Source organism: Mesoplodon bidens (assembly GCF_964165515.1).
Source record: "Mesoplodon bidens genome assembly, chromosome: 15".
Taxonomy (NCBI): domain Eukaryota; kingdom Metazoa; phylum Chordata; class Mammalia; order Artiodactyla; family Ziphiidae; genus Mesoplodon; species Mesoplodon bidens.
The window spans coordinates 1009933-1020996 of NC_138171.1; the positions used below are offsets into that span (position 1 = coordinate 1009933).

Sequence of the window (11064 nt, forward strand, 5' to 3'; positions counted from 1 at the left end):
TCATAACTTGTGTGTGTGTCTGGTGATGAAAGGCTGTGAGGGGGTGGGTGACATGGGGACGCGCCCCCTGGGGGCGGTGCCTGCCCGCTCCCCAGCCTGCTCTGGAGAGGGTGGTCCAGGGGCCTACAGCCCTTCTGCTGCCCTGAGGTCGAGCGTCTGGCCTTGGATCTCCCCCATGTGCAGTGGACTTGCCTGGAGTCACCACGACCAGCAGACCACGGCCAGTGGGCTGTGCTCTGTGTTCTCACACGTGAGGGTGGTCGGGCTTAACTGCTCACGGGCAGCGGTGAGGCCTCTGGGTCCTGGAATCAAACGTGGGCTGCCACGCTGATGGGCCATGGCCTGATGACCCCTCCACGTGGTAGAGGTTGAGCCACTTGTCCGGAGCGGGTGCAGGGCCGGTGTGGGAATGGGGCTCCCTGGACGTCCGGGTCGGAGGCTCCTGCCAGCGTCCAGGGCTGGGGTCTTCCTGCCCGTCGTCCCCAGCACCCATTCTCTGCCCCAGGGTCATCGCCGTCAAGCCCTGCCAGAGAACGGGCAGGGGGCTCGCCTCGGGGCGATGCTGCCGCTGGGGAGGCCTGTGGGGGTAGGGAAGCCGGTGTTGTTCGCTGGAGGGGGCTGGCAGGGGGCATCCTTCACGACCAGTTTGGGGGACACATTGGCTCTCTGGTTGGTCCTGATCGGAAGCTGCAGTTGCTGACTGAGCTGACTGCCTAGGCTGGTCCTTGCAGAGGCTGTGGGTCCCTCTGTGTCTTCGGTCTCTTGCATCTCCACGCAGCCCTTTCTAGGGGTCACGTGACCACCATCCCCCATCGCCACTCCTCAGGAGGAAAGCCCCTGGCCACGCCGCAGGGTCCTCCTCGCCCGTGTCCGTGGCCGAGGTGTTTGGGGAAGCTCTGCAGCCCAGGCGGGCGACCCCCCACCTCCGCCCACTCTCACTGGCTGCTCCCGTGTCCTCAGCTGTGGGGCCTGCCCAGGACCCCACTGACTCCTCTGAGCCTGGCTCCTGTGGCCTGAGAACCACCCAAGGGGGCATGTCGGGAGTGGAAGGTGTCCAGGGCCGTGAACAGGGCATAGCCACTCCAGGGGCAGAGCGCACTGAGGGGCCCTGGGCAGTGTCAGCGCCTGGGCAGGCAGGAGAGACCCAAGTGCGGAGAGGGGACACGGGTTCGAGCCCTGGTCCAGGAAGATCCCACATGCTGCGGAGCAACTAAGCTCGTGTGCCACAACTACTGAGCCTGCGCCCTAGAGCCCGCGAGCCACAACTACTGAGCCTGTGTGCTGCAGCTCCTGAAGCCCACGTGCCTAGAGCCTGTGCTCTGCAACAAGAGAAGCCACTGCAATGAGAAGCCTGCGCACCACAACTAGGAGTAGCCCCTGCTCGCCACAACTAGAGAAAGCCTGCGCGCAGCAACGAAGACCAAACACAGCCATAAATGAATGAATGAATGAATGAAACGGCGAGTGTGGGCATCCCTCTCTTGTTCCTGATCTTAAAAGGAAAGGCTTTTCACTTTTCACCATCGAGTTAAGTGTGGGTTTGTCACATACGGCCTTTGTTATGCTGTGGTATAGCCCTTCTATAAGCCCAGCATTTTAAGTGTGCTGTTGAGTTCAGTTTGCTAATATCTTGTTGAGAATTTTTGCATCTATATTCATCAGGGGTATTATTGGTCTGTAATTTTCTTTTCCTGTGGTGTGTCCTTAACTGGCTTTGGTATCAGGATAATGCTGAATTTGGGAGTGTTCTCTCTCCTTCAATTTCCTAGCTCTCGTCTTGGTCATAATTTTCCTGCCTATTCTTGCTCGTTTATGTTGTGCTTTTCCAAATGAACTTTAAAATCAGCTTATCAGGGACTTCCCTGGTGGTCCTGTGGGTAAGACTCCGAGCTCCCAGTGCAGGGGGCCCGGGTTCAACCCCTGGTCAGGGAACTGGATCCCGCATGCATGCCGCAACTAAGACCCAGAGCAGCCAAATAAATAAATAAATGCTAAAAAGATAAAAATTAAAAAAAAAACATCAGCTTACCTGCCCTCTAATTCGTCTTCGCATGTGTACTGGAATTGCACTGAGCGCTTAGATCCATTTCGGAAGGACTGACTGCGTCTCCTTATCCATCCCATCGGCGGAGGTGTTCTACTGCGGCCCTCGGGAGCCCTCCAGCTCTCTTGCGTATTTGTTGTCCGGCTCAGCCGCAGGTCTTCTGTCTCTGCTGTTACGTTCGGACTGTTTTCCTGCAGCTGGATGTTTGTACACGTTGAGGCGCCTGACATGACGGTTCATGGCACTCAGCCAACTTCCTGACGTAATGGGAATCTCCCATTGCCGCCCCTCCCAACAGGACACCCACATGGGTGGACGTGGATGGGCTTTCTGCGGGAGGGGGGGTGTTGGTATATCAGTCATCTGTTGCTGTGCAAGACATCACCCCAAAAGGTGGTGGATTCAAACGGTCATGGCACAGTCTGGGGGTCTCTGTGCTGGAGCTGGGAGATGCGTCTGTGACTCCGGTGTCTTCCAGGAGAGCCAGGAGGAGCACGGGGTCCCTGACACGTCCCCGTATCTGCTGGCTACACGGCCGGCCCTCCCCTTGTCCAGGCAGCTCTACAATCTAGGAGGTGAGGCTGGATGAGGTCACGGCAAGTAATGGTGGGGGATGCCTGGCACAGGCCAGACATCTTTGGTGGAGTTAAGGGGGGTAGATATAACCTCAGAGTCTCCCCGGGTTAGAGGGCAGGTCCCCTCCCACCCAGGCTGGCTGGTGCCGTTGAGGAAAGGGCCCCTTCCTGGGCGGGGGCCGCCCACCAGCTCTGCTGGGAGCACCCTTCCACATGCTCTGTTTTTCTGGGTTTCTCTCCCCGCAAACCTGCAGCCCTTTCAGCAAACTGCCCAGGGTCACACTCTCCCTGCCCTCCGGCGACCTGGCGGGGCCTGACTGGAATTCTGCTCAGAGACCCAGGGGCTCTCCCACGTGGACCAGCAGAGGGATCGCGGGGCGACCGCAGGGGCAGAGAGGCCGCTGTGGTCTGGGGGCAGCCCTGGGACTGGGGGAGGGGGCAGTGGAGTGGGGGGCATGAGGTAATTTCCACACTCAGACGTTTGAGTCAGCTGGGGGCACAATCGCTCAGGGGAGAGTCAGCGATCTCTGGACTCTGGTCCTGAACCGGCTCCAACCGCCCCTGTTTATGGCCATCAACCCGGGCTGGGCTCGCACCGCTGGTCCCCTGCTGGAGGCGAACTCAAGTTTTCCCTTTGGAGCGGTGGGTTCTCTGACGCAGGGCTGACGCTCCATTTCCTTTTAAAACATCATCTTTTGTATATGTATGACTGATTCACTTTGTTATAAAGCAGAAACTAATAAAAAAAATAAAAATAAAAATAAATAAATAAAACATCTTTGTGTCACCGTCAGTCCCCTTGCCTGTGGGAGAGGCAGAGTGTGTCCGAGCCCCTGCCCGGTGTGCATGGCCCCTCGGTCCTCATGTCCCAGATTTCTCATCGCAGGTGAACAGCCCAGAGGACCAGCTGAGCCTCAGATACCGCCCCACAGAGCCAGGCCAGCATCAGAGATGGCACTGCCAGGGTCGCAAAGCCGCCGGGGAGCTATCTCTGGCCGGCCTGCGCGCCCGGGTGGACCTGTGTCTGGGCTGCTTCCGCTGCACCCAGTGGCTTGATGGAAAAGACTTACCTCCTGAGCAGGCTGGAGCACAGCTGCCCCAAGAGATCCCGCTGGCCCGCCTGAAGCCAGCCGCCTGGGAGCAGGGTGTGGCGTGAGGCAGACCGCCCGTCCACCATCCCGCGGCTCACGCGGCCAGGTCTGCCGCTCCTACAGCCGGGGCTCGGCTGCCGGTGCCACCACAACCAGCGCCCCTTTGCCAGGAGCCCCGAGGAGGCTCCAGTCTGGACCTTTGAGCGTGAGCACTGCAGCAGCCGTCTGGGACTGAAGACCCGGGTGCGGGGCAGCGGGGCCCGGGGTGAGCTGTGCGCCTGGCCGAAGCCATCCGCGGGGAGTTGGGGGCCGCTTCCTCCAGCTCTGCTCTCCCTGCTTCCAGCGCCCTCCGCCATGGAGCATACACAGATGCTGCCCTTAGACATGACAGTGCCCTGGAAGCGCCGCAGCCTGCCTGCTGGGCTTTCCACGCTGGAGCTCTGCCTGAGGTGAGGATGGGGCGGTGGAATGCGCCCACCTTCAGCTTGAACCAGGGTTCCCTGTCCCCTCTGTGTGGCCAGCACCTCCCCAGCCTCTGAGGGGTGGGGAAGGGAGGTGTAGGGAAGCCGCCTGTGCCAGGCGCCATCTTGCGGAATTTATTCTTGCCCCCCTCCCTCGCCCCCCAGGCCCAACCTCTGTGAGGTCGGGGACGTGTGCACCAAGGCGCATTCAGAGCAGGAGCTGCAGGAGCGGACCCAGCGCACCGGGACCGTGGCGCTGAGGGAGCACACAGCCTGGTGGGAGGGGCTGGTGCCTTACCAGGCCCGGCAGCTGGCCGAATACCAGCAGAGCCGCAGTGAGGTCCTGGTGGTAAGTGGAGGCTGAGAGAGTGGCTGGGGGCAGGGCTGGGGCCAGGCTTCCCTGTGCAGCTGGGTGAGACTGCTGAAGGCGTGTCTATGCACTGCAACCAGCCCCTGGCGCATCAGGCCCAGGAGAAGCAAACTCAGCACGCCTGGACCTTCACTGTCCACTCTGAGGTGAGGGGTCAGCACAGCCGGGGGTGGGTCAGCGGGGGTCTGGGCTCTGCAGTAGCCTCTCCTGAGGCTGTGATTAGGCTGCCCCGCGGGGCGATTCTGGGGGGTGTCTGGTGCAGAGAAGGAGGGGCCAGGCTGGTCACCCTGAGGGCCCCACGCAGCACCGTCCCGTGGATGCTGCCTTGGAAGCTAGCGAAGGAGCAGCCGCGCCAGAAGGAGCCCCAGCCTCGGGAGCCTGGGAGCCGCGCCAGAAGGAGCGGGCAACGGGGATACGCTGCAGGCGCGGCTCAGCGCCGCCCTGCAGTGTGGGCTCCTGGCGCGGGCCCTGCAGCTGTGGACCATGGCGCCTGGCCTCAGCCTTTGCCTGGAGCACGTAGATCGGCCAGGGGCCTGCTTCTCGGGCCACGTGCCCCATGTCGCGTGCAGCCTCCGCCGGCCTCAAGGACCTGGACGTCTGGCAGATGCTCGTGGACGAGGTGGGCACGGCCACTGAGCCCAAGACCCTCATCCTGCTGGTGAGCTTCTCACAGGCTAAAGTAAGTGAGGCGAGCAGTGAGCTCGGTGCTTGGGCAGATGTCACCGGGTGTGGCCTCCCGCCCGGGGTGCAGGGACCACGTGGAGGGCAGCTTCATGGTGGGGCGGTGATGGCCATGGGGGGTCAGGACCATGCGTGCCTGTCCCTCCAGGTGGTTCTTCTTGGGGACCACAAGCAGCTGCAGCCTGTGGTCAGGAATGAGCAGCTGCAAAACCTGGGCCTGGACGGGTCTCTGTTCAAGAGGTTCCACAGGGACGCCCTCCCACTGGACACGCAGTACTGCATGGTGAGCAGCTGGACCCTTGGCCCCGGCGTGGGCGACGGCCAGCCGGGCCCTGACTCTGGCTCAGGTACTTGCCTTACAGCACGAGGGCGTCTGTGCTTTCCCTGCTGTGGAGTTCTACAAAAAGAGATTAAAGCCGTGGCAGGGCCTGAGGCAGCCGCCCAGCATCCTGGGCCATTTGAGCAAGGAGAACTACTCTGTCACCTTTGGCGATGTGCAGAGCCCTGAGGACAGCCTGCTGGTGTTGATGGACCAAGGGGGCGAGGGTTCCAAGGCCAACAAAGAGCAGGCAGCAGTGGTGGTGTCAGCCGGACCTTCCCTGGTCCCCTTTGCACAGGGGTGGCTCCCTGGGGGGAGACATAGAGGCGTCGAAGGAGCCCAGGGCGTGACAGGCACCAGGGCTGGCTTCGCCCGCACCGCCTGGTCCCTCAGGTCTGCATCACCAAACAGCTGACCCTGAGAGGGACAGTGGACCCTGGGGACATCGCCGTCCTCGAGCCCTACCATGCCCAGGTGTTGGAGATCAGAAAGAGACTTGAGGAAGCTGGTGTCACCGGCGTGACCGTGTGCTCCGTCACCCAGAGACGGGGTGAGGCTGGCGGCAGCAGGGGCCTGGGGGTGGCGGGTCAGGTGGGTGGGCGGCAGGGGCCTCACCACGCCCCCCAGCCCCCACCAGGGAGCGAGTGGCGCGGCACCCTGGTGAGCACCGTCTGCGCCTGCCTGGAGAGCGGCCAGGACCTGCGGCCAACGAGGACAGATGAACCTCACCCGGGCCCAGGTGGCGCTCTGTGTCATCGGTAAGAACTGCTGGGGGGTGGGGAGGGCTGGGGCCGCTCCCTGGGGGGGAGGGGCACTCGGTGGGGGCTTCCACGGACCCCTCCCCCCACTGGCAGGAGACCAGCTCCTCCCGCACTGCTGCTGCCCACTCTGGAGTGGACACCTGGACACCTGTGAGACCCAGCACAGCCTGGTGCCGGCCTGCCGTCTGCAAGTCCAGAGGGGCTGTCGTGTCTTCCTGGAGACCCCATCCGCCCACCACCCTCAGGCTGCCAGGATGATGAGGGGGAGCCCTCTGCTGCCGCTGCCTGGGGGACCCTCTCAGCAGGATCCCACGTGCCTTCAGTGCTCATGCTGGCCACCTCCCAGCCGCCTGCACCCGCCTGACCGAGCAGGGATCATGGAGCCGGCGCGGCCACAGTCGCCACCTCCTTGTCTCGGCTTCTCCAGGGCTGGGAGCAGGCCAGCCCACACCTGGTGCGCAAACTTGGGAGAAAGGAGGTAGGGTCTGTGATCCCACCCTCCCTGCTGACCTGCAGTGCTGGGACATTTGGTGACAGGGAGCATCTCGGGGGTAGGGGGGTCCTGGACCGGCACGAGACTTGGTGTCCCTGGGAAGGTTTGGGGTCAGGAAGGGAGTCCTGTCAGGGCTGCTCCTGGGTCTCTGGCTGTCCCTGACCACACTGGGTGCCGTCTGTGGGGCTCACTTCATTTTTAAAAAAAATTTATTTATTTGTTTATTTTTGGCTGCGTTGGGTCTTCATTGCGGTGCCCAGGCTTTTCTCTAGTTGCGGCGAGCAGGGGCTACTCTTCATTGCGGTGCGTGGGCTTCTCATTGTGGTGGCTTCTCTTGTTGCGGAGCACAGGCTCTAGGCACGCGGGCTTCAGTAGTTGTGGCACGCAGGCTCAGTAGCTGTGGCACAGGGGGCTTAGCTGCTCTGCGGCATGTGGGATCTTCCCGAACCAGGGATTGAACCCGTGTCGCCTGCATTGGCAGGTGGATTCTTAACCACTGCGCCACCAGGGAAGTCCCATTAAAAAAAAAAAAAAACACCAAAAGCCAGTGTCTTTTACTGGAACAGGGTCCTCAGCCCACACTCAAGGAGGCCTCCCTGGAAAAGGCCACCTTTTCTCTGCCCCACTGCCCTGTCTAACTCAGACCTACAGCCCTGTGTCCTTCAGGGGCTGGCGCCCTGGGAGGGGAACCAGATGACAAGACCCCTGCGGGGGTGCAGGGCTATGATGGAGGTGCCCCAGGCGGCTGTCATGTGCTCCACCCAGATTTCTGCAGCCCCCTCACACCCTCAGGCCTGCTCCCAGGTCAGGGCCTTTGGGACAACCTGCCCGGGTGTGCATTTCTTTGCAGGATTGAGGACCTTCACCTGCCCCTCAGGGTGCCTTTTTGTCCTGCCTTCTGTGGAAACCTGTGCCCCCGACCCCAGCCCTTCCCGAGGCAGCTCTGACCTGGGAAACCACTCTCAGTGCAATTCCACTTCCCCATGGCCTCTGTGCAGTGGCGACAGCCCGGTGAGCCCTGCTCCAAAGGGCACTTCTCTTCTAGGGCAGCCACAAAGGCATGGGGAATTCTAGGGTCTCGCGAAAAAGCGCTAGAACAGAGGAGGAGCACATGCCCCGAGGCAGGGAGCCAAGCCCTCATCAACCTGGAGTCAGGGAGGGCTTCAGGGAGGAAGAGGCGTTGAAGCCCCGAGGGCAGGGCGCAGGAAGCGGGGCTGGGCCGCGGTCAGACAGCTGCGAGGTGGGGCTGCGTGCAGAGGGCGGGGCCTCGTCGCAGTGAGGGCCAAGCTTTTAAGTCTGGGGCGCGACTTGAAGCCTGCGGCTGTGTGTGCCAGGCAGCCAACGAGTCCAGATGAGAGAGAGGCCAGCGAGGCACAAAGCCGCGGGCACGATGGGGCGGGGCGGACGCGGACCTGTGCCCCGGCCTCCATGGCCACACCGGGAGGGTGCTTCAGAGCCGCCCACAGCCGGGTGCCTGCAGTAGCACCGCCTTACCCGGTGAGGTCGCGAGGCGGGACCAGGGGAGGGAAGTGCCAACCCTGAAGTCCCCCAGACGGCGTGCCAGGCCCCAGGACCCAAGGGCAGCTCCCTTGGCGAGCGCTCACCCCAGCGTGCGGGTCTCTGGATCAGTGTGACCCAGCACAAACCCACATCTCTGGTCCCCTGGCCGGCTCCTGCTCTTGTCCCCTCCCCAGACTTCTCTCTGCCACGCCCCAGCCTCTGCTGCGCCGGACATTTCCGTGGAGCAAGCACAGTGACTCTGCCCTGGACCCCTGGGAGCCTTGGGACAACCCCATCTGCAGGACATCCAGGAGGGAGCCCCTCACAGCCACGCGATGCCACAGATTGCATGACAGTGTGGCTGGACCCCCGGGTGGCATACAGCAGCTCGCAGGCGGCTGGAGAGGCCTGGGAGGGGAGCCGCCCGCTGAGACCACACCAACCCTGCAGAGGACACGGGCCATAGCTGGGGTGGGTGGTGCTGGGCCTTTCCGACCCAGTTAAGGTCCCCCCCTCACCAAACCGCTTCTCAGTGGGGGAGGGGCCCTGTTCCTGACCCCTTGCCCTGGCCACACCTTATCTTCTCAGGGGCCTGCTGTCCTAGTGACCATCACGGTGTGCGTACGGAAAGCTGGTCAGCAGTGTACTGAGGGTGGCTCTGGCCTTTTCCCGTGGACAGTCCTCCTCGGCCGTAGCCAGGGTACACGGCGCTGCCCCTCCTGGACCCGGAGGGCCAAGCTGCTGGAGCAGGTAGACGCCGATGACTGCGTCGCCTTCAGGAAGTGAGCGAGCTGCTGGCCGGGCTGGGGGTCACACTGGCGGGCAAGGACAGACTCTCTAGGTCGCCCATCTGGGGCTGGACACCAGGAGCTGGTGGGGAGGGGCGATGGGCTGTAGGGAGGCCCCCCCAAACAGAAGGTATGCATTTGTGTGGATCTGGGGGGGTGCTACCCTACCAGGCTCCCTTGCTAGGACCCTCACCCACCTCATAATAGGGGTTCTTCAGCTTCTTCTGGGGAGAAGATAGTACTTTTATTTTCATTAAAAAAAAAATAATAAAATGTCCTCTTGGCCTTGGGCCCCCTGGCCTCGATGAAGCTGGGGCTGATAGTACTGGGGCCTATCTGTGACTGCCCCCACTGGGGTCTGGGCAGGACTTGGGGGTATTGCCCTCCCTTGAGGAATCCCAGTGTAAGAGGCAGGAAAGATGGCCAGAGCCTGTGCCCAGGTGTTACAGCTGCTTATTGTGACGGGGATGGGGGAGATGGACGGGGGAGGGGCTGGGGCTGCCGCCCCGCAGAGCCTCGGAGCAGCTGTCCTCATGGGTAGCGGCGGCGCCGTGCCAGGGCTGAGGCTTCTTGCTCCAGGGGTCAGTGTCCTGGAAAGGCCAGCCTGGGGCGCCCCCTAGAAAAGGAAGCAGGAGCTGGGGGGGCCTGGGACTTGTGGGTGGGCTGGGCTGAGTCAGGAGAAACACTCATGTGGCTGCCGCCTCCTTTAAAAGTAGGTTTGTTTCTTTAATTGTCTATGTGTGTTTATACTCCCCTTTATTAGTGGATAAGTACTAAAAAATCGTTTCTAGGAAGGTGTGGCCAGGCCCGGGCCTAGCTTGCCCAGCCTACGGGGGGCGGGCCCTTCAGGGGGCCTAGGCCTGGTCTGCAGGGTGAGGCTGTCCAGCCAGGGCTCGTACACCAGCATGTTGCCCTCCACCCTCTTGATAGTGAACTTGTAGGAGCGGTTGGGCAGCAGGTTTCGGACGTCAAAGGCGCAGGCGGCCACGGTGATGATGCCACACTGCCTGCACTCCTGCTGTGTCTGTGGGTCCAGCAGCTCGTAGTGCAGCTCAAACTGCTCTGGCACGGCCGGCTGGAGGGTGACATACCAGCGCAGGCTGACCCAGTCGTGGTGGGCCACCGACTCCTGGCGGTCAAATATGACGGGCATCTTGGTGCTCAGCATGAGCTGAATGTGGGGGATCTTGGTGGCCTTGATGTCAGACACCAGGTGGTGTTTCATGTGCAGGCGCCCTGGCACCATCGTGGCCAGGAAGCTGTCCATGACGGCCGACAGGTCTGCCAGCCGCTGCTCCACGAGCCCCCATTCCGCCAGGAAGGGCCGAGGGTCCGGTGACTCAAGCAGGGCGTCCAGCTCAGAGTAGCTGTGGCCCAGCTGCCCCAGCAGCTCCCCGAGCAGCAGGAGCTGGATCTTGGCCTGGTCCGCGCCCACCTTCTTCATGCGCTGGAACTTCAGGGGCTCGATGAACTGGAACATGGTGGACAGCACCTGCCGGTTCCGGTTGCCCAGCCCCAGGTGCTTGGGGAGGATCTTGACGTAGTAGGAGCTCTTCTTGAGGAGCTCCACGTGGGCGTGGTGGCGCTTGAGCAGATGGGGGCTCAGGTCCGAGGTCAGGAACTTGCGCAGAGCGTTGCGGCGCTCCACGTGGGTCCGCCAAGTCTCAGGCTCCAGCGGCTGCCGATCCTCGGCCTTCTCTGCCTCCTCCTGGTCCGGGAAGCACTGAGGGCTGTCCAGCTTCATTCTGTCCGGGTCCAGGCCAGTCACCTGCAAGTTCATGGTCTGGGGGCAGCGGGTGGAGGGCAGGGTATGAGCGGGACGGTCAGACTGGCCTCTGCCGCCCACCCAGAGGCTCACTCGGGGCAGTGTTTGTGTGGGGGTGACTTCAGGCCCACTGGCCCCCATGCTGGGCCCTCTAGCCTGCTGGGGGAGGGTGCGGGGAGGACTCTGTGGGGAGGGCTCGTCTCTCTGGAAAGGGGC

General features: G+C 62.5%; 1 protein-coding gene across 1 annotated transcript; it reads right to left on the reverse strand.

The window, feature by feature from the left end:
* Positions 1-9870: 9870 nt before the first annotated feature.
* FNDC11 (fibronectin type III domain containing 11) lies at positions 9871-10863 on the reverse strand (the record flags this gene model as incomplete). Its single annotated transcript, XM_081256171.1, has 1 exon — positions 9871-10863. One exon carries the CDS (start codon positions 10861-10863, stop codon positions 9871-9873), a length of 993 nt encoding a protein of 330 aa, XP_081112297.1.
* Between the last annotated feature and the right edge of the window lie 201 nt (positions 10864-11064).